Source organism: Calypte anna, chromosome 10 (genome assembly GCF_003957555.1).
Source record: "Calypte anna isolate BGI_N300 chromosome 10, bCalAnn1_v1.p, whole genome shotgun sequence".
Lineage (NCBI taxonomy): Eukaryota > Metazoa > Chordata > Aves > Apodiformes > Trochilidae > Calypte > Calypte anna.
The window spans coordinates 22,383,454-22,404,942 of NC_044256.1; the positions used below are offsets into that span (position 1 = coordinate 22,383,454).

General features: G+C 49.4%; 1 protein-coding gene across 1 annotated transcript in view; it reads right to left on the minus strand.

Moving 5' to 3' along the window:
• Window positions 1–5,951: 5,951 nt before the first annotated feature.
• Window positions 5,952–21,489, minus strand: part of PPP6R2 (protein phosphatase 6 regulatory subunit 2) — a 72,512-nt gene continuing 56,974 nt past the window's right edge. Inside the window, exons 14-23 of the mRNA XM_030456677.1 lie at window positions 21,190–21,275; window positions 20,776–20,856; window positions 20,531–20,628; window positions 17,638–17,695; window positions 14,895–15,022; window positions 13,467–13,636; window positions 11,007–11,169; window positions 9,930–10,018; window positions 8,980–9,187; window positions 5,952–5,991 (exon numbers count right to left, since the gene is read on the minus strand). Coding sequence (XP_030312537.1) covers window positions 5,952–5,991; window positions 8,980–9,187; window positions 9,930–10,018; window positions 11,007–11,169; window positions 13,467–13,636; window positions 14,895–15,022; window positions 17,638–17,695; window positions 20,531–20,628; window positions 20,776–20,856; window positions 21,190–21,275 — 1,121 coding nt within the window. The remainder of the gene's footprint in view (window positions 5,992–8,979; window positions 9,188–9,929; window positions 10,019–11,006; window positions 11,170–13,466; window positions 13,637–14,894; window positions 15,023–17,637; window positions 17,696–20,530; window positions 20,629–20,775; window positions 20,857–21,189; window positions 21,276–21,489) is intronic.

Below are 21,489 nucleotides of genomic sequence, written 5' to 3' on the forward strand. Positions count from 1 at the left end.
ATCCTGGGGGGAAGAGCCAGGACAGAGATGTTCACCCCATGTCTCAGCAGTACAGCTCTGAGGGGGGTGCAGGAGCACAGGTACTGAGGCTGGGAAGTGGAAATGGACACTTGATGGTGGGAAGCAGAGAAGAAATTTTGTTCACCTTTGCTAGTGGGATTATGGCTGGATTTGATGATCTTAAAGGTCTTTTCCAACCCAAATTATTCTGTGATTGACAGAGCATGGTCTTTGCTTTTGCCTTATTAAACTGCCTTTATCTTGAAAAAACCCAAACTGCACTGCAGCCGGGAGAGACAGTAAGAGGAGAGAAGAACCCTGCAGACCAGGGACAGTGAAGGAGGAGTGGGAGAAGATGCTGCAGCAGCACAGCAGAGATTCCCCACAGCTGTGGTGAAGACCCTGGTGAGGAAGGCTGAGCCCTGCAGGGAGGTCTGGGAAACAGAAACTCACACTTCTGACCAGGAGTTTCTTTGAACAACTTCATCTTTTGTTCTAAGGCAGAGGAGAAGCCTGCATGTGAATGATCTTCTCACAGCTTCCCAGTCCAGTTCAGGACTATTTCTCTCCATTTTTCAGGGAAACAGCCAAAGAAACTGGAAGGCAGCTGACAGGAGGCAGCTGGCACCCTGCATGCAGATGGTTGATGCCCAATCATCCAGGCTGGTAATTAAACCATCTGACAGATTTGGAGATCAAGCTTCTATTTCTGTAGCTGCTTTTCTGTCAGCTCTTGAAAGAAAAAAAACCCCAACAGATTAAAAATGAGGAATAATGAGATCAACATTTTCTTCCTAAAGGCTACGATGCTCTTGAGAAGGAATACCACAAGTACAGGAATGTGAAAAAAGAGTGCAAGGAACAGATGAGACAGCAGGGAACTCAACTGGGCTGCCAAAATGTCTTTGGAAATGACCTCTCACATGAGAACCCAGAGCTGGGGACACTTCAATGGCTCAGAGATAAATTCCTCCAGTTCCATCACTAACAGTTCCAGCAGGATGCTGTCCTGGGAAGTCCTGAGCTCACACGTGGAGATTCTTTCCTCGTGGAACAGCAACACTGCACACCTGAACCTCTGCAGAAGGAACCCAGGTCCCATCTGGAATATTGTGTCCAGCTCTGAGCCTCAGAAGGACAGGGAATTGCTGGAGAGAGCCCAGAGCTGAGCCCAAGATGATGGAGGGAGTGGAAAATCTGGTGAGGAGAGGCTGAGGGAGCTCTGCAGCTTGGAGAGGAGACAGGGGGTGAGTTGGTGAGTTCAGCTCAGGAAGGTTGGACCAAGCCCAGGTAAAAGGGAACCCTGGCACCAAGAGGAATGTGGCCAGGAGGTCAAGAGAGGGATTCTGAGCCTGCTCTGCTCTGTCAGACCCACCTCCAATCCTGCCTCCAGCTCTGGGGAACCCAGCAGAAGGAGGACATGGATCTGTTGGGATGAGTCCAGAGGAGGCCACAAAGATGATCCAGGGCTGGAGCTGCTCTGCCATGAGGAGAGGCTGAGGAGCTGGGAGTGTTCAGACTCCAGGGGACCTTGGAGCTGCCCCCAGTCCCTGAAGGGAACCTCCAGGAAGGCTGCAGAGGGACTTTTCAGAAGAGTGTCCAGGGATAGGAGAAGGGGAAATGGTTTGAAAGTGCAGGAGAAGAGGTTCAGCCTGGAGCTGAGGAAGAAGTTCTTCAGCAGGAGGGTGCTGAGACTTGGAACAGATTGCCCAGAGAAGCTGTGGCTGCCCCTCCTGGAGGGTTCAGGGCCAGGCTGGATGAGGCTTGGAGCACCCTGGCTGGATGAGAGGTGTCCCTGGGCATGGCAGGAGCTTGGAGGGGATGAGCTCTGAGGTCCCTCCACCTCAGCCATCCTGTGATTCTGTGAACTCCATTAACTGCTTAGAGACAAATGTGCCAAAGGCTGCCAGGGACCTCTCAGCTTTCACTACACACACAGAACTGGTGTGACAGGAAATACTCCACAGCCTCATTCCAGACCTCAGGTGGCTCACTCTTTTCTGTTCCAACACCCAAATTCTGCAAACACAAAGCTGCCTCGAGCTAACAACACATTTGGTTTCCTTGAAGTCCCTTCTTAGAAAACCAGGACTGAAAAAGTTCACCGTTTTCCTAATCACCAAACTTGTCACTGAACCATTCCACACCAGCACTGGTACCTGGTTCCAGCAGTGATTCACTGCTCCATTTGTAATGATGGAAATGGCAGGAGCTCACATAACTGCTGGCAACAATTCAGTTCTCCTGCAGTTCCCACCAGCTTTGGGAGAAAATGCTTTAGCACGTTTCTTTAAGGCCTCTCTGGCCCAGGTTCATGATGCCCATCACGACAGGAGAACACATCATGCTCTGCTCTGAAAGCCTCTCACAAGACAAGTGAAGCTGCAGCAGCTTTGTTGGTGGCTCAGCTGCATCAAAGTGACCCAAAATTGTACCAGGATTGAAACCCAGATGCTGGAGCACCCAGAGCAGTGCCAGACCCTCAGTGCAACACTGATCTACATCCTTGCCAAAGAACCATTAAAATTCAGGCTGTGGAAGCAAATGATTGAAGAGAAGGAGGATTTGATACTGAATGGAAGAGCCCTGGAGCTGAGTTCCACCCACCTCAGAAAGCTCCTGTGATATGCTTTACACATCCTCTACTCTCTTTGGGTAAAGAAATAGTAGGACAGACAACAAAACATGGTGAAGAACACGCCAGGAAAAACCACAGTGGTGCTTCTAAAGAAAGGAGGCTAGAGGTGTAAAAAAGTGTTCCTAAACACAAGTCTCATGCTGAGCCCCACCATCCAGCCCTTAAAAACCAACTGAGAAACAAGGGCACGAGATGCAGGGGCAGCCACACTCCTGCTTCCCACAGCAAGGGTTTGTTGGCTGCTCCTCAGACAGAGTCACACAGGATGGAGGAGCGTGGCACCCCATGCACATGCAAGCTTCATGGAAAGGGACAGGGGTTATGTCAGCTCGGAGGTCCCATCCATGCCAACTGTTTGCACTAAGTGTCCACCTTTGGGTGGAAAGCTGAGATGGGACCTGCTCAGATCAGTCACTGTTTGCTTTCTGGATGAAGGGAGCAAATGGCAGAGGGTGCTGGCTCATGCCCCATGCCCTGATCCCACAGCATGCTCCTTCCCCCCTCTGCCCAAAGCCTCCCAGCCCCTCCATGCAGCTCAGCAGCAAGGGAGACACGAGGCAGAGCAGAGCTGCTCCTGGTGCTGCTCCCTGCAAACCCCAACCCATGCAGGGCAGCAGGCACAGGAGAGGCAGAAGGTCCCCGAATGGGAGAGCTCAAAACATCCACTGTGACAATGTCACTCCCCTCAGCTGGGGACACTGCAGCATTATGATCACTGCTGGGGCTCAGAGGATGCTGCACCCAAACTCCTCACTCACACACTGACAGCCAAGGCTCCCCCTGTGCCAGCTCCTGCCCAGGCCCTGGGGTCCCAGCACCCTGCAGACCCCCTGGTCCCATGCCCAGAGCCCCAGGGGAACCCTGTCAGCTGCTGCTTCTGAGCTGCTCTGGCAACCCAGGGAACTCTGCTGTTAGAGGGAATGTGAAGAACCTTCACCCCACAACTGTCTAAGATCAGAAACAAGAGGTTTTACAGGAACCTTTATGCAGAAAATTGCAGAATTGTGTTCAAGTTTGGGCCCCTCAGGAGCAGAAGGAGATTGAGGGGCTGGAGAGTGTCCAGAGAAGGGAATGGAGCTGGGGAAGGGGCTGGAGAGCAAGGAGAAGGTCTGGAGAAGTTGTGAGGAGCAGCTGAGGGCCCTGGGGGTGTTGATCCTGGAGCAGAGGAGGCTGAGGGGAGACCTTGTGGCTCTCTGCAACCCCCTGAGAGGAGGTTGGAGCCAGGGGGGGTCGGGCTCTGCTCCCCAGGAACAAGGGATGGGACAAGAGGAACTTTGGGCACAACTCAAGTTGTGCCAGGGGAGGTTTAGGTTGGAGCTGGGGAAGAATTTCTGCCTGGAAAGGGTTGTCAGGGCCTGGCCCAGGCTGCCCAGGGCAGGGCTGGAGTCCCCATCATCCCTGGGTGGGTTTCAGAGCCTGGGGCTGTGGGGATGAGGGACGTGGGGCAGGGGTGGTGGCCCTGGGGCAACAGTTGGACCTTACAAACCATGACCTTACAAACCTTTTCCTATTAAAATGAGTCAGTGATTCCATGAAATCTCTACAAAATGCACTAATTCCTAATGCTGATTTTCCCCTCAGTTCTCAGGAAACTGCTGTGGGATCTGCAGTGTCTGTGCCCAGAGCTGTTGGGAGCACTGGAGAGAGTTGGAATCATTTTCACCAAACAGCAAATACCATCCTGCAGATGAACTCCAGCCCCTCCTCTCAACTTTCTTTTCCAGCTGCTAACCCAAGCTGCTTGGGTGGGGAAGCTCTAGAGAGAAGGGGACTGTAAAGACATTCAGCTATTAAAAACCAAACCAAACAAAAACCAACAAAAAAAGGGAAGGGTTAGAAGGGAAAAAAGCATTTCAGGTGAAGTTAATAAACTGAAAGAGAAATTAAAAGTTAACAATCCCAGCCCATTAGCACCACACACAGCAAAAGTTGGATTATTTTTTTCTTTTTTTTATGTGCAGCTCTTCTCTTAGGGAGCTGCTCAGAAACCTCAGCAGCCAAGCTCCTCAGGCAGCTTCTGAAAACCATGAAGAAGAAATTCATGAGCTCGGGTTAGTATCAGACAACATGGGAGCAGAGGGATGGGGAGGCAGAGTCACTGCTCCCTGGGACACACTTGGTGCACGAGCCCAGAGCACTCCCCTCTCCCCTCTCCCTCTGCCACCACTCCTGCAGCTTCAGCAAAGCTTTGCTCAGATTTTTGGACCTCTGCAGCTCACACGTGCTCTGAACAGCTTTAAGCAGGCTCAGCAAACACAGGCAGCAGCTCCAGCTCTCTGGTGCCCAGGAACAGCTGGAATATTGCTGTTTTGCTGGCAAAAACCACAGTCTGGGCACACGTCCTCACCCGCTCAAGAGAGGCAGAAAACTTTCCAAACTGGTTCAAATGGCATTGTTGATTAAAACAGTTTAAATCAGATTGGAACAGAGTGTGTGTTGTAATGACAACTATTTTAAAATAGCTTATAGTGCTGAAAGCCTTTGGTGTCTGGAGGCTGCAGGCTGGGCTGCATCTCCTGAGGCCAGGAGAGCATCTCCTGTTCATCTCTGTTTGACACACTCCTCTTCAAATGAAACACTCTGACATGCCCATTACAGTGAATTTTTCTTTTTTTGCCTCTGCTCTCATTCAGGAATTAGAGCAAAGTCTTGCCAGCTTGCACAGTGACTGGGAAAAGTCGTTTCAATGGATGGATTCTAGAAAATAAAGCCCCATGGTTTAAAACAGAAAGCAAATGCTGGGAGAAAGGAAGGTTTTGTTAAAAGAAAGAACAAAAAGCAGCCTCTGGAAAACACACCAGCCATTGCTTTATGGCATATTAAAAGCAAACAACTGAAGTGTTTGTTAGTGCTGTGTCAAGAACATCTCAGGAGACTTGACCACCACCCCAGCACACCCGGGCAGCAGCCCAGGAGCCTCTGCCTTGGCCAAGGGGGGTCAGTGAGGCTTTCCTAAAGGGGTCCTGACCAGGGGATCAACTTCCCTTTTAAAGCTATACAAAAAATGAAAAAAATCCTCTTTGCAGGAAGAGCTCACCAAGAGGTGGAAGGGCAGAAGCTCAAGGACACGAAGCCTGAAGCTCCTGAATCCCCTGTTTGGGTTTTGATGGCTCAGCTGTGTGTGTACTTACACTGCACAAAGCCTCAAAAACAGGTTTTCCAATCAGAATTTCTAGGGATTTGCTGTAGGTGGTTGTGTAAAGATGAGATCACCCAGTCCAATGGTCCTACAGCTTGGTTTGTTTTGGTTTTTTCAGCCAGTAACTAATGGGAGCAACTACTTGTCAGGTGGATGTTTGGAACCCTGAGAAGGTCACAGCCATACGTACCCTCTGACTGCAGGTCTAAATACTCTGAGCAATACCCACAGCAAGAGAGAAAGGCAGCAAGAGAGGCAGGAAGGAAGAAGAAAAAATAAAAAAGAAAAGAAAAGAGTAAAGATTGCTGAAAAAAACAGACAAAAGTTAACTTTGCAAACGTATCCTCAAGCTGTGTTCCTGCTGTGCTCCTGCCAGGAGAATATGCAGGAATGTCTTACAGGCAGAATCCAAGAGCAGAGTCACTGAACATGGCATTTCCCACATGGAATTCAGATCAATACAGAAAAAAATGCAGCACATTTGATACACTGCAAAAAAAGCATCTTTCTCCAGGCTAACAGACACGTTCTGAGGTTCTCAAAAAGCAAGGTTTGGCAAGACTGGAAGCTCTTCACTGCAAAACTACCCTTTTTTTTTTTTCTTTTTTCCCACAAAAATCTCCCACATAGAATTAGAGATGGGAAAGGAAGTTTGCTAAATCCACTCAGAGTAGAGAAGGCAGCTAGATAGAAGTGCAACACCTTCTCTGTGCATGATGTTTCAGTCACTGCTCCCTGCAGCAGCACGAGGGACACCCTGCCAAGGGAATCACAAACACATCAAAACGTGGCAGAGTTTTAGGGCAGGCAGAGGCATCAGCAGGGAAGTGATGAAGGGGAGGGCATCAGAGGCACGTGCTGTAACATCTGGAGGTGTGTGCTGGAACATCTGGAGCTGTCATGCCCCTGGTGATGGCAGGACCTGCAGCTCTCAGGTATCTCAAAGAGCATCTGAGGTCTCCAGTGCAGGTTCCTGTCCTGCAGGGAGGGGAAAAAGGAAGTTTCTACCAAAATCAGAATGTGGTTTGGTGACAGTTTAGCACTTCTGGGCAAGTGATTGTAGAAAGTCCTCAGGAACCAGAGATTCAATCTGATTTAGTACAGTTCATTTCCTTGGAACCACCATGGAATGTGGTAAGGAATTCATATATTCACTACTGCCTGTTTGAGCTTAACTGCATCAGTTCCACCAGATTGGTTCAGGAGAGCAAATACCAGGATAGCAGCAGGTTCCCATGCTCATGCCTGTTCCCACTGGCATGGGAATTCATCCCCTGGGAGAGACCTGGCACTGAGCAGCCCTGGAACACCTGAAATCACCACCTATGCAACAGATTTCTGTCTTCCCACAGCTGCTCTTTTGATTTCTGGCCACAGTTAGGAGCTGTGGAAAGCTACAGACACCTCTAAAGTGGAGACTGTGGTTATCCAAGTATTTATTTCCTTTGCCAAAATGGAATTATTTCTGTAGGCCTGGAGTTGTGCAAAACCCACAGGTTCTGGCAGCCCTGGCCTCACTGCACGTGCTCTTGTTTTAGAGAGAAAACCCCACTGCAAATCACACTGCCTGAGACAGCAGCAAAGCCCACAACACCCCACCAGCCAAACCAGGAAACAAATCCCCTGGCTGCTCTGGAAGGAAGAGATCAGAGCACAGCAAGTGAGATTTCCACTGCTGCTGGGGGCTGGGACACAGGGCCATGGGCAGAGCCACTCTTCTGCCAGCACTATGGGTTCAGAACAACATCTGGGGCAGAGCTGGGTTTAGCTCCAGTGGATTTAATCAGACACCCTCCACGTGCAATGACAGCTGGGGAAGGAGATGTTTTTAGCTGGTTTTAGCACAGCAGGTGGGATAATTCAGTCTTGCACAGTTGGTGAAGCCAATCCCCTTGGCCATGCCACCCTCTGCCAACAAACTCCATTTATCAAAACAGCTTCCCAGCTGCCAGCAGGACAAGCAGAGGCAGCTCAGGCAGCTCACTCATTCCAAGTGTGAAGAGTAAAGGCCACGTGAGGTGGACATCAAAAATAAAACAGAGTCAGGTTATTAAAAACCCAAATCAGAGCTGTGCTCAACCAAACTCTGGTTAACTGCCCCCCATAATTCCAGCTGCTTCTGTGATCCTACTTGTTTCCTAAACCACTGCTTTTTAGCCAGGAGGTAGCTGCTGGAGGACACACAGATGCCAAGCAGCTCATGCTCACCATCAGATAACCACAGTACTATAAAATATCAATACCTGTTCCTGAGCCAGCTGCACAAAATCCAGGGACTTCAACTGGTTAAATCATACCCTACCTACTTGGAAGGAGTATGAGGAAAAAAACCCAAGTATCCTAAAACTGGGCAATAATTCTGGATGGACCAAAATGAGAGATTGCAAAAAACAGCTTCCCCTCTCCAGTGACCAGAGCAGAACAGATCTGAGCACAAGCCATTCCAACCAAACCACTGCCCAGAAGCAACACATCTCAGGCTCTCTGTATCTATTCCTGACATTCTGCAGTTTTCAATCATTGTCTAGAATGTAATACTTTCCACTTTTTGTGGGAAACAACTGCCTGAGTCATTTCCATCTTCCCCTGCAAGACTACACACTGGTTCCAGGTCAGACCTTGCACTGTCCATCACGTGAGGCTTTGCTCCACTCCTTTGCTCTTGACTTTTTTTTTAAGGGCACATAGTGATAGGATAAGGGGGAATGAAGCCATTCATTCCATGAAGGAACCAGAAGAGGGGAGACTGAGATTGGATCTTAGGAGGAAATTCTTCACTATGAGGGTGCTGAGCCCCTGGGTGCCCAGGTTGCCCCCAGAAGCTGTGGCTGCCCCATCCCTGGAGGTGTTGAAGGCTGGATGGGGCTTGGAGCCCCCTGGGCTGGGGGAGGGGTCCCTGACCATGGCAGGGGTGGCACTGGGGGGGATTTAAAGTCTGAGACCAGTCTGGGACTCTGCACAATCTGACCTGACATCCCTGCCCAGGCCCAGCTCTCTGCAGCCAGGCTGGCAATGCTTCTGGACATGGCTCAGTGGCTAAAATGAGCCACAAATCACTCTTCAAATAAACCTGTTATCAATACTTGCTTTACACAAAAGCCCTGTGAGAAGAAAGCTGTAAGACACACTCACAGAGGAACCCCAGTGACAGACAGGGCTAAATGCAGAGCAGGAGCCCAACCCAGGGAGATCCCTTCCTCACCTGGTGAAAACAGCTTTCTCCTTCTTAGCATCCATGGTCAGCTTGATGGTTTCCTGGCCCGAGCCTGTGCTGATGGTTTCTGTGACAGTATCAGCCTTCTCCTCCTCCTCCTCGCTGTCGGAGCCCCCCGAGGAGCTGCTGTCTGAGGCCACCAGTGGGGCCTTCCTGGTGACACAGACATTCCAGACGCAGGGAGAGGCAGTGCTGGCTGGGAGAGCAAAGCATCCACAGGGAAAAATTAACAAAAGCCCAGGAACAGCTCCCCAGGCAGGCCCTGAGTAAGCAGGCTGCTGTACAACAGAGCAGCTGCAGCTTCTGCCAGTTCTGGGGTGACAGTTTCTGTGCAGGGTTACTGGTTTGCAAGAAGGGGAACAAAGAAATCCAACCCCAGTAATCACATTCTCCACTTGCCACCTCATGGCTGTGGCTCATGCACACAGCAGAGGAGATTTATGAGATTTATTCACTTGCTGAGTGTTGCCAGCTCTGAACAGAGGGTTCAGGCAGTCCCTGGGTCTCTGGTGACTGTCACCCAGCTCTGAGAACTTGCTGTGGGGTAATTAAAGCAGTGACACTTTGCTCTACCCAAAGGAGGAGGGAATGGATCAGAGTGAGCCAACCAACTGGGCAGGCACAATTACCAACAGGGGCACTGACCCAGCCTTCCCAGTGACTTTGTAATCAAGCAGACAGTTAAAACAGGACTTCAATTGTCCCTGTGGCATCAGCTGTCACTAACTTAAATGTCATCCTCTTCTTTCTGAATGATATTATCCCAACAAACACCCAGGATTTCTGAGTTATAATTTCCAGAGGTTAATCACTGTATGAAAAGTAAGGTCAGGCAAATGACACTGGAGGGAAGCTCTCCCTGGCAGGCTTGGTTTGCATGCAGAGCTTCAAACAGCTTAAAGAAACCATCTGGTTTGTCTCACAACATTCTCACTTACAGTTTTTGTCTTGACTCTGCTTTGAGCTTCCATCTGAAACGTTGCTTTCTGTGTCAGCTGGAGAACTGCACCGTGGGCCTGACTCTGAGCTGAAGTAAAAGGGAAAAAACCTTAAGAGTGAAGTTCAGACACTCTGGTTGTGCTTCTACATTCCCTCAGGAGAAGAAACTATTAGGGCTTACTCTTTCTCTACATAAATATTTTAACTTCTAAAAAACTTACTAATTATTTTATAGTCCCAGTGTAGCAGCAGTGATGGTGCACAAAGCATTTCTGTGTGGTAAGACAGCCAGAAACACTGGAAGGCAAAGGGAAGGACAAAGCCCTGACCCAGAAGACCCAGACAAGATTAAAAAAACGAAGGAGAAGGAGAAGGAGAAGGAGAAGGAGAAGGAGAAGGAGAAGGAGAAGGAGAAGGAGAAGGAGAAGAAGGAGGAGAAGGAGGAGAAGGAGGAGAAGGAGAAGGAGAAGGAGAAGGAGAAGGAGAAGGAGAAGGAGAAGGAGAAGGAGAAGGAGAAGGAGAAGGAGAAGGAGAAGGAGAAGGAGAAGGAGAAGGAGAAGGAGAAGGAGAAGGAGAAGGAGAAGGAGAAGGAGAAGGAGAAGGAGAAGGAGAAGGAGAAGGAGAAGGAGAAGGAGAAGGAGAAGGAGAAGGAGAAGGAGAAGGAGGAGAAGGAGGAGAAGGAGGAGAAGGAGGAGAAGGAGGAGAAGGAGAAGGAGAAGGAGAAGGAGAAGGAGAAGGAGAAGGAGAAGGAGAAGGAGAAGGAGAAGGAGAAGGAGAAGGAGAAGGAGAAGGAGAAGGAGAAGGAGAAGGAGAAGGAGAAGGAGAAGGAGAAGGAGAAGGAGAAGGAGAAGGAGAAGGAGAAGGAGAAGGAGAAGGAGAAGGAGAAGGAGAAGGAGAAGGAGAAGGAGAAGGAGAAGGAGAAGGAAAAGGAGAAGGAAAAGGAGAAGGAAAAGGAGAAGGAAAAGGAGAAGGAGAAGGAGAAGGAAGAAGACTGCAGTCAATGCATGCCAGCAAACCAGATCTCCAATCTCATCCATCCAGAAGTTACAAGGAAACTGAAGGAAGTTGCTCCTTACCAGCAGAAGGGCTGGAAGTCTGTAAACTTTGCCCATCCTTTCTCCTCTGGCGTGGGGTTCTCTGGGGCTGCTGAATCCCAGACACTTGATCCAACATCCATGGCAACACAGGGCGTGGGGGGCTTGGAGCTGACGGGCTCAAACACAGCTGTCCACCCAGCCCCTGGGGACACACAACCAAGGGATGGAACCCCTCTGAGTTTTCAGACTCTTTGGCCACCCCAATAACACTCCAAAGTGATCCCAGAGACAACACAAGACCATCCAGAGGGACTCCACAAGTCTCCAGGAAGCTGCTTGTCCCACCACTTACAGACCAGCAGCCTGGGAATCCCTCTGTGCTAAACACAAGTGGCAGCCAGAGGTGAGAAGCATCAGTTCAGAAAAATGACATTTCAGATTTCTTCCTTCTCTGAGCCAGTAATTTCAGCTGAACTCCAAGAACCTGAGTTTCCTGAAAAGCCAAGTGCCAGGGCTGTCAAGCATTTCAGCTCACTGACTGCTTAATCTTGGCAATTACAGGCAAGGAATTCACATACAGATTAAAAATGTTTGAGATAACAGGAGTGATCCTGAGCAAAACTAAGACTGTGATGTTTTTATACTCCCAGCCTACTCCTTGATCAATAAAACATACTGCTTACAAATCACATGGTTTTTAAAAGCATTTTCCATTACCTTTCCTCAAGAAAAAGCATTGCAGAGGTGCTTTATGCAAACTGATCTGCATGGAACAAAACTGCCAGCAGACACCCACTGAGGCTACAAGTGAAATACAAGTGGAACCAAAGTCTCTAGAAGGGCAACTGAACTGCTGTAGGGTATCCACAGGTTGTCATCTGGGGTGTTCACACTGTGTTTTCTCAGTAAGAACTGAAACTATAGAATGGTTTGGTTTGGAAAGGACCTTAAAGACCCCCCAGTGCCCCCCCTGCCATGGGCAGGGACCCCTCCCCCAGCCCAGGGGGCTCCAAGCCCCATCCAACCTTCAACACCTCCAGGGATGGGGCAGCCACAGCTTCTGGGGGCAACCTGGGCACCCAGGGGCTCAGCACCCTCACCCCAAACCATTTCTCCCTCCCTCCCTCCCCAAGAAATAGAATCCTGGAATGGGTTGGCTTGGAAGAGAACTGAAAGCTCAGATCATTCCAACCCCCCTGCCATGGGCAGGGACACCTCCCTCCCAGATTGCTCCAAGCCCCATCCAACCTGGCTTTGAACACTGCCAGGGATGGGGCAGAGACTCTTTTCCTGGGCACTGGAAGGTGCTCTAAGGTCTCCCCATTGCAGCCTTCTCTTCTCCAGCCTCAACACCCCCAACTCTCTCAGCCTGGCTCCAGAGCAGAGCTGCTCCAGCCCTCCCAGCAGCTCCAGGGCCTCCTCTGCACTGGCTCCAACAGCTCCGTGTCCTTCTGCTGCTGGGGACCCCAGAGCTGGACACAGCTTTACCCCAGGGGGGAGCAGAGGGGACAATCCCCTCCCTGCCCTGCTGCTCACACTGCTTTTGAAACCTGGCACTACCACTGGGTGTGGAGAGCTGATCACTGGAATTAATGTGCACTGGGCTCACGCTTAGGAGTCCACAGACATCACCTCAAAAATGCAGTGTTTTAAAACTGAAAATGTTTGCACCAAACAGGGAACAACCATTCCCCTTTCTGTCCCTTTATTTGGGCTGACTGGATTTGCTCTGCTGGCAGCACTGGGAGTCTCAGAACCTCCACAGCACCATTTGCACCGTGAGCTGGGAAATGGGTCCCTCTGCAGCAGTGTCTGCCCCTGGCACTGGTACAAATGGGTCTGTAATTGCCAAGTGAAGCCAAGCAGGCAATTAGGCAGAACAGGAAAATACACAGAGCAGGGAGATACTTGGCAAGGGGCTGAGTAAAACTTTTATGATCTAATGTAAGGAGTTCATGTCATAATCCTCCACTAATGCCTTCTCCTATTACTACCACAAGACTTACACAACACAACACTACAATAGTATTTCTCTTGTACTTGCACCTGGGTGGCTGTCTAAGCACAGCTGAAGCAGCTCCTTGCTGCTCTACAGAACCTGGGCAGGACTCAATCTCACATTTCAGAGATAAAAATATGAAGACTGAGATTTCACATTTCTCATCCACAAAGGTGGAAATAAATTGGTTTAGATTGGGTATCAGGAAAAATTTCTTTACTGAAAGGCTGGTCAGGCCCTGGCCCGGGCTGCCCAGGGCAGTGGTGGAGTCACCATCCTTGGAAGGGTTCAAAACTGTGTGTATGTGGCACTTGAGGACATGGTTTAGTGGGCATGGTGGTGCTGGGCTGGTGGGTGGAGCTGAGGATCTTGGAGGGTTTTTCCAACCAAAAGGATTCCATGATTTTTTGATTCTGTAATTACAGACCAGCCACAGAAACCCAGCAATGTGCAGAGAAGTCCCAGTCCCCATTTCAAAGGAGGGGTGGTGCTGGTTTTACCTTCAGAGGAGTCAGAGTCTTTCTGCTCAGGGGTATTACTCTTGCTTGCTGAGGAAGGAGGCGGCTGCTGCTCCGTTTCCTCCTCTTCTTCAGAGTCCACGCTGCCATCATGATCCCCATTCTCAAGATCACTTTTGGAAGAACTCTCTGAGGTCTGAGACGCTCCAAATCTAAATGGAAAAACTCAGAATGAAAAATAAAAACCTTTCACAGCAGCCAGTTCATCCCTCACCTACCTCCTCCCTGCCCCGGGGAGGAAACCCAAACGGTGCCGTGACCAGGAGATGCAGAACACCTTCTGCAGGGATTATTTCCCCAAGAGACGGAGAGCTCAGACAGGGAACAGCAGGCACTGCTCTGGATACTTCCACCAACGTCCCCAAGAGCTTTCCTTGTCAAAATGCATCTGCAGGGTTTTAATGGGAAATGGGTTGCAGTGACACACTCGGGCTGGAGACTGATCTGAGCGGGCAAAAGAGCAGCAGAGGAGGGGAACACCCGGGTGGGATCAGTCCTGGGCATCAAGATGACAACCCAGTTATTGATGGACAGAAACACAAAGGTCTTGGCCATTTCCCCTGTCTCATTTGATCATATTTTCAGACACAGAGCCACAGGAGGAACTTAATCTGGTAACTGGCTGTGTCAAAAGGATGAGGAACAGGAGATGGTTTGCAGTGGCAGAGATGCAGCAGGGGAGGTCACTGCTTCACACCCAAAACATCCCTTTCCTTCTGCTGACACCAAGAAGAACATTCTGTGGACTGTCCTCAGACTTAAAATGCTTTCAAGCTCCTCCTCTTCAAATATGAGGAAAAAAGGAAGTTTGAAAGATTCCAAACTAAGGGTGGAGCTTTAAAACTATCTTCAATGAGAGGGTGGGCAATGAGGGTTCCCATCACCAGTGCATTCCCTCACACTGGAGCCTGGTTTCACATCCAGGACACCTCTTTTTGCAGAAGTGTGACTCTGGCTTATGTCAGAAAAAGGCCTCACAGCACATGAACCACAGAATCACAGAATGGCTGAGGTGGGAACGGACCTCAGAGCTCATCCCCTCCAGCCCCCCTGCCATGCCCAGGGACACCTCTCATCCAGCCCAGGGTGCTCCAAGCCTCATCCAGCCTGGCCCTGAACCCCTCCAGGGAGGGGGCAGCCACAGCTTCTCTGGGCAATCTGTTCCAGAGTCTCAGCACCCTCCTCCTGAAGAACTTCTTCCTAAGCTCCAGGCTGAACCTCTTCTCCTGCACTTTCAAACCATTTCCCCTTCTCCTAGCACTGGACACTCTTCTGAAAAGTCCCTCTGCAGCCTTCCTGGAGGTTCCCTTAATAAGTAACAAACTATTAAACATGCACTTAACTGAAATGTGCAGTTCCACAGCATTTGTGGGGGGTAAATGTATCATCAAACTTCTGCTTTCATCTTACCGTGTTCTTGATTTCACTTGGGTTGCATAGGTGATCTCCTTCTCTTCCCAGATATCTTCTTCCTCCTCATTGTCATCGAACTGCTGGATCCTCTCGTTGCAGCAGGCTTCAAAGAGGGAAGCATTGGGCTACAATAGTAAAAGGAAACCAAATTCCATTCATTCCTCAGAGACAGAAACAAGAACATCAGTGATATTTCACAGAACAGCACCTGTACACAACTGAAACCATGAAGGTGTCTGCATTTCCTTCACCTTCCATCCCAAGGTGTGTGACAAACCATGTTCAGCTGTGGAAAAGTAATAACAGCACAAAGTGTTCAGGAGCAGCAAGCTCAGGACAGGTCAGTGTGTGCCCAGGTAGCCAAGGTGGCCACCAGCATCCTGGCTGGGACCAGCAGTGGGGTGGGCAGCAGGAGCAGGGCAGGGATCATCCCCTGTGCTGGGCACTGCTGAGGCTGCACCCCCAATCCTGGGGTCAGTTCTGGGCCCCTCAGGAGCAGAAGGAGATTGAGGGGCTGGAGAGTGTCCAGAGAAGGGAATGGAGCTGGGGAAGGGGCTGGAGAGCAAGGAGAAGGGATGGAGAGTGAGGAGGAGAGGCTGGAGAAGATGGAGAAGGGGCTGGAAAAGATGGAGGAGGAGCTGGAGAGTAAGGAGAAGGTCTGGAAAGTAAGGAGTAGGTTCTGGAGAAGATGGAGAAGGGGTTGGAGAGGAAGGAGAAGGTTTGGAGAGTGAGAAGAAGGGTCTGGAGAGCAAGGAGAAGGGATGGAGATGAAGGAGGAGGGTCTGGAGAAGATGGAGAAGGTCTGGAGAGCAAAGAGAAGGTCTGGAGAAGTTGTGAGGAGCAGCTGAGGGCCCTGGGGGTGTTGATCCTGGAGCAGAGGAGGCTGAGGGGAGACCTTGTGGCTCTCTGCAACCCCCTGAGAGGAGGTTGGAGCCAGGGGGGGTCGGGCTCTGCTCCCAAGGAACAAGGGATGGGACAAGAGGAACTTTTGGCACACCTCAAGTTGTGCCAGGGGAGGTTTAGGTTGGAGCTGGGGAAGAATTTCTGCCTGGAAAGGGTTGTCAGGGCCTGGCCCAGGCTGCCCAGGGCAGGGCTGGAGTCCCCATCATCCCTGGGGGGGTCTCAGACCCTGGGGATGTGGTGGTGCTGGGGTTCTGACTGCCAAGGGGCTGAAGATGGGCCAGCAGTGTGCCTGGGTGGCTAAGAAAGCCAACGGGATCCTGGCTTGTGTTAGGAACAGTGTGGCCAGCAGAAGCAGGGAGGTGACTGTCCCCCTGGACTCAGCACTGGTGGGGTCACCCCTTGAGTTCTGTGTCCAGGTCTGAGCCCCTCAGTAGAACAGAGATCTGGAGGGGCTGCAGTGAGGGCAACGAGGCTGGGGAAGGGTCTGGGGAATAAATCTGATGCAGAATGATTGAGGGAAGGGGACTGGTCAGCTTGAGGAAGAGGAGGCTGAGGGGAGACCTCAGGGCTCTGTAACTACCTGCAAGGACATTGTGGAGAGGCTGGTGCTGGTCTCACCTCACGGGAAATCAGTGACAGAACAAGAGGGAAAGGACTCAACCTGCAGCAGGGAGGTTCAGACTGGACATCAGGAAAAAAATTTCACAGCAAGAGTGGTGAGACAGTGGGATGGGTTGTCCAGGGAGGTGGTGGAGTCACCATCCCTGGGGGTGTTCAGATGTGGTGTTGGGGGATGTGGTTTAGGGGAGAACTTTGCAGAGTAGGGATGGTGGTTGGAGCCCGTGATCCCAAGGGGTTTTTCCAACCTGAAAGATTCCAAGAGTCTAATCTCAGGGCCATGGGCTAGCAGCAGACTTGGGGGAGTTGTGTTATTTGAACTCCACCATCTTAAAGGTCTTCTCCAACCAGAACAATTCTGTGATCAAGTAAGAAACCAAACACCCTGGAAAGGACAGAGTCCAGACATGGGTACAGGGAGGCATTCCTGCACGGACAGGACTGCTCTGCCTCTGAACTCTCTGGGATTCCTCTATTAAAAGACCAAGTTGAGACTTCCAGCTGCTGCATTAGAATTCCCTCACACCAAAAACTGCCTGCTCAGGAGAAAAAACAAGTGAAGATGAGTGGACAAAGAGCTCTTGGTGGCTGCAAGCTCAGCTGGCAGGTTCAAAAGGAAAACAAATTCTTTGTGTCTAGAGAGCACTGCCCAGAGCAGACAGAAGAGAGAATAAAATACTCCTTATAGTACTGCTTGTGTGAAAAAGGAAGTATTTTAAGACTAGGGAAACCTAAGTCTTAGTATTGACTAAAATCAGCTTTGGTCAGGAGATGCTCTTGGAATCAGCTCTTTAAGCCAGTGTCCAGCTTGCCCAGTGAGTGCTGATTTAGGTGCATGAAACAAAAAAGGCAGCACACAACATAAATATATTTATACTTTAAAGAAACTCAGTCCTCTCTCTTTGAATTTTTTCCTAGTCTGTGTATGCCAAAACTATCAAAGTGAATATGAAGACAACAGACTCACTGCAGAGAAAGATTCCTCCAGAGAATACAAGTTCTGAAGACCCCCAACACCACAACCCAGGGAGATTCTCCACGGGTACATGTAGTGCCCTGAGCTCCTGGAATGGCTCAGCTACAGCTCAGGTTTCATTTACCAAAATAACTTACCAAATGGTTTTTTCCTTGCCAAATGATAACAGATAATCTGAATGAGAACAATGAGAACCAAGCTGCTGGAATCTGTCCTACAAAATATCCCCAAATACCCACTTACACTGTCATCATCAGCATCGATGTTGAAGTTGATCTCTGCAATCCTGTCAAAGGGAGCACTGCAGAAAGTGAAAGAAAAGAAATGTCAGTGATGGCACAGAGCAGGAGAGGAATTCTGCAGCCCCAGGAGAGAGGGAGAGGACAGCAAACCATGGAGACAGTGTCTGAGACCACTCAGTGCCTTCTGCAGCCTTCTCCTGGCTTTGGGAGGGAAGATCATTTTGCATTTGCAAATATTTGAAAAAACCAGGTAGGGTTTTCACACTTAGGTCTTGATTCACCACCTCAGTGAACAACCTTTGTCATCATCTTGCTGGCATTTTGAAGCTTCATGGCAATGTCTGGCTGGTATTTTGCAGCTCTTGTGGTACCTGGGGACCATGAAAGTCTCTCTAGCTGAACCAAATATTGCTGAAAAAACCCCAAACAAACAACCCAGTTCATAATTAACTGGTAAGAGAAGGAGCTGCACCCAACTGCTCCAGGATTCCAGTCCTGTGTTCACCCAACAATTCCACTGGGTTCCTCAGCACAAGACTTGGACAGACCCAAACCCTGCAGAGTGGGTCCCAGAATGAGGCAGTGGGGTCTGTCCCTGTCTGCTGCCACAGAACCCCAGGAAAGGACCCTCAGGGACCCTCAGGGGGCTCAGCACCCCCAGGGCATTCACAGACAGAACACTGCAAAGGTTGGTAAATAAACCCAATTCCTGGCTGGGCCCTAGGAGTGCTGTCAGAACAGCAGAGGGTGCTGCAGACCAGCAAACTCCAACCTCCCAGCAAACTCCATCCTCCCAGCAAACTCCAACCTCCCAGCAAACTCCAACCTCCCAGCAAACTCCATCCTCCCAGCAAACTCCAACCTCCCAGCAAACTCCATCCTCCCAGCAAACTCCATCCTCCCAGCAAACTCCATCCTCCCAGCAAACTCCAACCTCCCAGCAAACTCCACCCTCCCAGCAAACTCCATCCTCCCAGCAAACTCCAACCTCCCAGCAAACTCCAACCTCCCAGCAAACTCCATCCTCCCAGCAAACTCCATCCTCCCAGCAAACTCCAACCTCCCAGCAAACTCCATCCTCCCAGCAAACTCCAACCTCCCAGCTCTGCCAGGATTTGTTCCCCCTATCTGTGCATCTTTAAAAGAAAATAAAACTGTCACCATGTAAAACAACCACTGAGTTAGCAAGAAGTACTGTCGTGCACATCACCAGGACATCCACATGTGATGGATATGTCTGAAATATCCAAACTGAGATCTGCATCAGTTCTCAGCTGCTGGAAAGGACAGGCAGCAGGCTCAGAATATCCAAGGCAGAGCAGTTTTACAGTATATTATCATACAGCATATCAACCCAGAGAAGGCTGGCACATCTCAGTTCCAGATTTTGTTCAGTTTCATGTTAATTTGCACAAGGGACATCAGCTGCCCCCAGCAGCTCCTCAGAAGTTGCTTCTTCCCCTCTGCCCACCTGCTCAGAACTTCAGTATTTCCTGCTGTCCTTAAAAGAGTATTTTACTTTTTTTAAAGTGTACAACTATGGGATTTATTTTAAGTTTAAATCTTATTCTAGTCTGGATTTTTTCTTTTTTTGCCTTATTAATGTTCTGGGCATCTATACTGCTCAGGGAAAGAAAAAAAAGAAAAAGAAAAAAAAAAAGGGAAATAAAGACTCCAAAATCTTTGTTAGAACACAGCTCCCAGCTACTTGGCAGACACTTTAACAGAATTGCTAAGACCCTAAGGATCTTATGACCTTCTAACTCTACCTTGATTCCCATTCTGTGATTCACACCTGGAAGCAGCCCTGAAGCAGCCAAGCTTTTCCCACACTCATTTCAGTGAAGGGATTTCATGGGCCCAGCAGCTGCTAAAAACAGGATCTGAGCAGAACCAGCAGAAGCATCCTCAGGACATCAGATCTGGAGCAGCCAGAGTCAGAACACTGTGGCATGCCCAGAGCTTTCTGGGCTAAAACCTTCCAGTTTCTGTCAGCATTCCAGGATCCTGCAGGTCTCTGAAACCCAACATTCCCCAAGCTGTGAGCATCAGCCCCAGGACATAACGTCCAGCAGGTCCTGTCACCTCTCTCCCCCTCACCTTGGATGACAAATATTTCCTCTGCTTGAGACAAGATGGAAGTGAAGAGGCAGAAGAGATGAGCAGGGGACATGCTGGGTGTCCTCCTGGAACATCCTCCTGGCAGTAAGTGTAAATACTCCATGGTTTCCAGTTTCTTACCCATGATGGACAAGCAGGGTAATTACAGTCCCAGTAATTTCCTTAGCTGCAGTTTTTCAGGTGAAAAGATGAGCTGCAGTTTTAATTAGATTACTGCAGTTCTGCTCTAAAAGCAGCATCACTTCTGAACACTGCATTCAGCAAGTCAGAGTAATTCCACCTACATCTGCCTGCCCAGAACTGTTATTTGCTCTGTTTTATCTCAGATTCCTTATTCCCAGGAGAGGAAATGGCTCAATTTTCTGTGGACTTTATCAGAATGCTATTCTTTCTACTCCTAATTTCAACAAGGGCTTAATGCCACTGTGTGATTGCCCAGAGTCAGCTCTAATGCTTTGCCTTCTGTGCAATTACATTTATTTTAGAATATAGCTGGGTAGTAATTGTGTGTTTTATTAAAAATGTTTCTCTTCAGAATGAAGCAGCCCTTTTCTCCCTGGTTCTACAACTGCCTTTGGAGATCAGGGCAAAAAGAAAAAAAGGTCAAAAAAAAGAAAAAAAAAAAAGGTTTTCCACTGGTCACTCTCCTGTTTGTCTCAAACCCAAGGAGATACACAGGGAGCTTCCTTTAAAACTGGAACCAGAGGAAAGAAGATCAGATGCAAAGAGGCTTAAATGCTACATATAAACCCCTTGAAGTGTTTTAAACTTACTTGATATTATCATCCTGGTCTGCAAACTCTTCATCATTAAAGCCAAACTGATCCACAAAGTTTGCTGTCATCTGCTGGATCTGGTACTCGGAGAAAGCCTGAGCAAAGGAGCACAAAGGGAGCTGTCACTGAGGTGGCCAGAGATGTGCAGCTCAGCTGGCTGAAAACACACACACTAAACAGCACTGAAATCACAGAAAACTGCTGAACTTTGAGGAATTGTCCACTGCACGTGAGCAACTCACCTGCTGGAGAGAAAGTTCATTGGGAAAAGCACTCTCAATGTCTTCATCCTCACTGGAAGAATGCAGATGATGAGTGCTGACCTGAAAACAATACAATAAAAATAAGCACAAGCAAAAGGAAGCTCAAATACATCTAATTCCACACAGTCAGCCAAGGCCTGAGCTCCTCAGAGGGCAGAAACTTCCACAATTAATAACTCAGAAACCTGGACATGTTCACCCACATGAGGCTGCTGCTCTTTAACAAACTTCTATGGATTGTGCTGTCCACAAACACTCTGCCCCTGCAAGTTTGCTTCATAAAAACAAGCAAAAGGAAAAAAAAAACCCAACCCTTTATTTTTCAAGCTAAAAGGTAGCCCAGAAGGCAGCAGAGCCACCTGCAGCAGGCACAGCATCCCACCCAGTTCTCACCAAATCCACCGTGTTCCTCCGGTTTGTTTCTGTCAGGGTCTCCTCCACAAAACTCTCCCACCTCCCCCTGCAATCTTCAGGTAGCTCTGGAACACAACAACAACTCATGAGAAATCACAGAATCTTCCACAGACTCTTTCAGGTTGGGAAGGACCCCAGCACCATCAAGTCACTTCACCCCCTGACACCTGAAGCCAGGTGACCCCACATCCTATCAGTGCTCTGATTTTGCTCATCAGTTCCTGAAGGCTTCTGCAGAGACAGGAACACCTCTCATTAGGTGACCAGTCAGATGGGACT